Source organism: Mastomys coucha, unplaced genomic scaffold (genome assembly GCF_008632895.1).
Source record: "Mastomys coucha isolate ucsf_1 unplaced genomic scaffold, UCSF_Mcou_1 pScaffold23, whole genome shotgun sequence".
Classification (NCBI taxonomy): domain Eukaryota; kingdom Metazoa; phylum Chordata; class Mammalia; order Rodentia; family Muridae; genus Mastomys; species Mastomys coucha.
Window position 1 is genome coordinate 117,738,638 of NW_022196906.1, and position 3,859 is coordinate 117,742,496.

Below are 3,859 nucleotides of genomic sequence, written 5' to 3' on the forward strand. Positions count from 1 at the left end.
CTGTAAGGCAAAAGACACTGTCAGTAGGACAAAACGGCAACCAACAAATTGGGAAAAGATCTTTACCACAGCAGTTCTTATAAAAAGAAAACATTTAATTGGGGCTTGCCTACAGTTTCAAAAGTTTAGTCTATTACATCATGGTGGCATGCAGTCAGACATGGTACTGGAGAAGTAGTTCAGAGTTCTACATCCAAGTTGATAGGCAGCAGCAGCAGAAGAGGACACTACATGGACTTTTTAAACCCCAAAGCTCCTCTTCCCCTCTCCTCAACTGACACACTTTCTCTAAGTCCAAACCTACTCCAACAAGATCATACCTACTCCCTCTCAAGTAGTGCTACTCCCTAATAGCCTATGGAGAGCACATCTCATTTAGAACACCACAGAAAAACAAATGTAACCTCATGCTTCTGAAAGTAATTTAGCATTGAGAAATGACACCATTGTCAGTGTAGCTCATTAAATTTGCTTCCTTCTCATTATCTACTAATGCATAGCCACAGATATACTGATAATGATAACTCAAAATGCTTTCTTTGGGAAATATGTCAGAGAAAAAAGGATGTTTTAAATATTGTGGAGTTGAAGATTTACCGATTTCTTTCTGATAATTTTGGAAATCTGGGTCAGGACTGCCTTGAAAATGGCTTTTGCTTAGTAACAGTAAATAATGTAAACAAGCTAGTAAGGAAATACTTCAGGTACCAAAAATGCCTAACCAGTGAGGTCTGGTAATTACATTAAATTGCTTTTTCAAACTAGGTTTCATGGTCATGGATGTTTAGGATCATACACATTTTTTATTTGATATTTAAATATCTTCTAGTGGTACTTTGTATTACAACTAAGTACTATTGATGCAATGAGCCACGTTTTCATTTAGTGTTATATTATTATAAAGTGTAATCACAAAAATTGATAGGTTTAACTTTTCAAAATAGGATTTGTAGGTATTCTTGACTTTCTTTTCTTCAAAAGGGAGTGTTTTTGAGGATATTTATATTAAGAAAAATGTCAACAAGCTTTATGTTTATATAAATAAATCTTGACAACTCTTTATGCCTATTTGAGCTTCTTTTAGTTTTCTGATAATGTACTAACCATTTGTTTGAACTTTTATAAGTACTTATCCATTAATGTGAACTTAGTTGATAATTCTTGTTATCTTAAGTTAATGACTTTTTTTTATATATTTCTTTTGTACCAAATATTAGGAATTGATTCTGAAGGCCATGCAGCTAACTTTGTAGAAACAGAACAGATTGTGCACTACAGTGGGAACAGGGCTTCATTTGTACAGGCAAGTGTATATGTCTGATGGTCATCCAGTTGGTCTTTTCTACTTGATCTTCATTTTCTGTCATGTTGAAATGTTCTTATTCTCCTTTCTTTTTTCTTTTTCATTTTTCCTCCTCTTCTTCTTCCTCCTCCTCTTCCTCTTTAGGTGTTTTGAAACAGGGTCTCATGTAGTACTGGCCTTAAACTTACTATATAATTGGTTATATAACTTTGAACCCCTGATCCTTATGCCTCCATATCCCCAAAGCTGGGACTACATGTATTTACTGCCAGGCCTGTCTTCCTTCTTTCTTAAGTACTAACTTTATGTACAGTGTGGGAAAAGTTCAGCTGATAAGAGGGTTGGTTATTAATCTGGCACTGTCTTATGGAGAAGAAAGTGTCAAGTTTATGAAACTTCAGCAGTTCAGCAGTGTAAGCCTTTAGACCTACCTAGGGTAAAAATGATGAAACAAGCTGACAGTATACACTTGGCTTTACCTGCCTTACTCAGTCCTGCTCACCTGTTACTTCTGGTGAAGTTGTGCAGTATTTCCTACTCCAGAGTGTCAGTGGCTAAACAAATCCAGATCGTCATAAATACATTCCTTTGAGAATGAGTAAAGCAATTTTCTATTTATTCACATTGTTAAACTATATAATATATATATAACTTGTTAATTTTTACTGCTAGATAAATATTTGTTTTGGAACTAAGGAATACAGAGAACTTTCTGTTATACAAGCTCCATGTGTGTAAGACTGGGAAGGGAAAGTGCTTTTTAAGCCTATTTCCATAAAACAAGAACTGTATATATGTATATATGTATTGAGGGAGGGTCTCTACGTTGTCCTGTAGCTGCTAGATTTGTTGTTTTTCTTTGCAAAGCTGTTGATATGTGTTCTGCTTTCAATAATTAGATTGAGAAAACTAGTTTATGTATCTTTCTTTTCACATTTCTTTCTTTTCTTTCAGACTCGAGGATCAATACCTGTTTTCTGGTCACAAAGACCAAATCTAAAGTACAAACCACATCCACAGATCAACAAAGTAGCAAATCATGTATGCATCTTCCTGAAATTTTCACTGGTTAAAATAGAACTTAAGTTGCTTTTAGAACATATATTTGTTCCCCCCAAGTCAGAATTCAACGTCATCGAGGCCCTTCTCCTAGGCTGTACGACAAACTGCCTCAGGAACAAACATATAACAATAAGTACTAAATGAAGACTCACTGAGTGGCATGACAGATGGGTACTTGGAAAACCTCAGTGAAGTCTGTAGAATGGAGTGTGACTGTCAGAAGTTGTCTTCAGAACTCAAATAATGATATCGTAGTGCAACATACAAAGGCTGTAACAGCCAATTACTTACCTATGGTGTTTCCAACATCCAGAAAGTATGGTCCTCATCCTGACATTCTCTTGAGTATAGAAATGAGATGGTTAAGGAGGTTTTTTTTTTTAAAGGTAAATAATCATACTATATAGTTTAATAAACTATATACTTTTTCTCTTTTCTAGATGGATGGTTTCCAAAGGCATTTTGATTCACAAGTAATTATTTATGGAAAGCAAGTAATAATTAATCTGGTAAGATTGACTGTTTTGAGGGGATGGGCAACAAAATAAAAACTTTTTAATTAACAGGAAAATTAATTTTAAATTAATGCTTCTACAACTTTTTATCATACCAAACAGAAACTCTGATCCTAGTAAATAGTCTTTTCATTTACCATCTTTCCCTAGCTCCTAGTGATTCCTTTTACTTTACTCTCAATCCTTCTGAATTTGTCTATTTTTGTTTCTCATACATATAGAATCATACAACATTTGTCCTCTGTGTTTTACTTGTTTCATTTAGTATAATATCCATGTTTATCAGAGCTATATTACTTTAAAGACTAAATAATATCTAGGTGTATAAGACCTTTTTTTATTAGATATTTTCTTTATTTACATGTCATATGATTTCTCCTTTCCCAGTTTCCCCTCCAAAAACAAACAAACAAACAAACAAACAAAAACAACAAGAACAAACCCCTGTTGCCTCCCCCCTCCCTATGCCTGCCACCCTAAACTCTACCACTTATTGGCCCTGGCATTCCCCTACACTGAGGCACAGAGCCTTCACAGGGCCAAGGGCATCTCCTCCCATTGATGATCGACTTTGCAATCCTTTACTATACACATGCTGCCAGAACAATCAGTCCCACCATGTATAGTCCTTGGTTGGTGGTTGAGTCCCTGGGAGCTCTGAGGGTACTAGTTAGTTTATACTTTTGTTCGTCCTAAGGGGCTGCAAACCCTTCAGCTCCTTTGGTCCTTTCTCTAACTCCTTCATTGGGGACCCTGTACTCAGTTCAATGGATGTCTGTGAGCCTCTACATCTGTATTAGTCAGGTACTGTCAAGAGCCTCTCAGGAGATAGCTATATTAAGCTGGCTTGTCCTTCTTTCAGTCTCTGCTCCATAATTAGTCTCTGCAACTCCTTCCATGGGTATTTTGTACCCCTTTTAAGAAGGAATGAAATGTCCACATTTTGGTTTTCCTTCTTCTTGAGTTTCTTGTGGTTTGT

At 35.8% G+C, this 3,859-nt stretch overlaps 1 protein-coding gene across 1 annotated transcript in view; it reads left to right on the forward strand.

Moving 5' to 3' along the window:
* Positions 1-3,859, forward strand: part of Sacm1l (SAC1 like phosphatidylinositide phosphatase) — a 67,184-nt gene that overhangs the window by 45,509 nt on the left and 17,816 nt on the right. Inside the window, exons 9-11 of the mRNA XM_031345761.1 lie at positions 1,218-1,303; positions 2,258-2,344; positions 2,806-2,874. Coding sequence (XP_031201621.1) covers positions 1,218-1,303; positions 2,258-2,344; positions 2,806-2,874 — 242 coding nt within the window. The remainder of the gene's footprint in view (positions 1-1,217; positions 1,304-2,257; positions 2,345-2,805; positions 2,875-3,859) is intronic.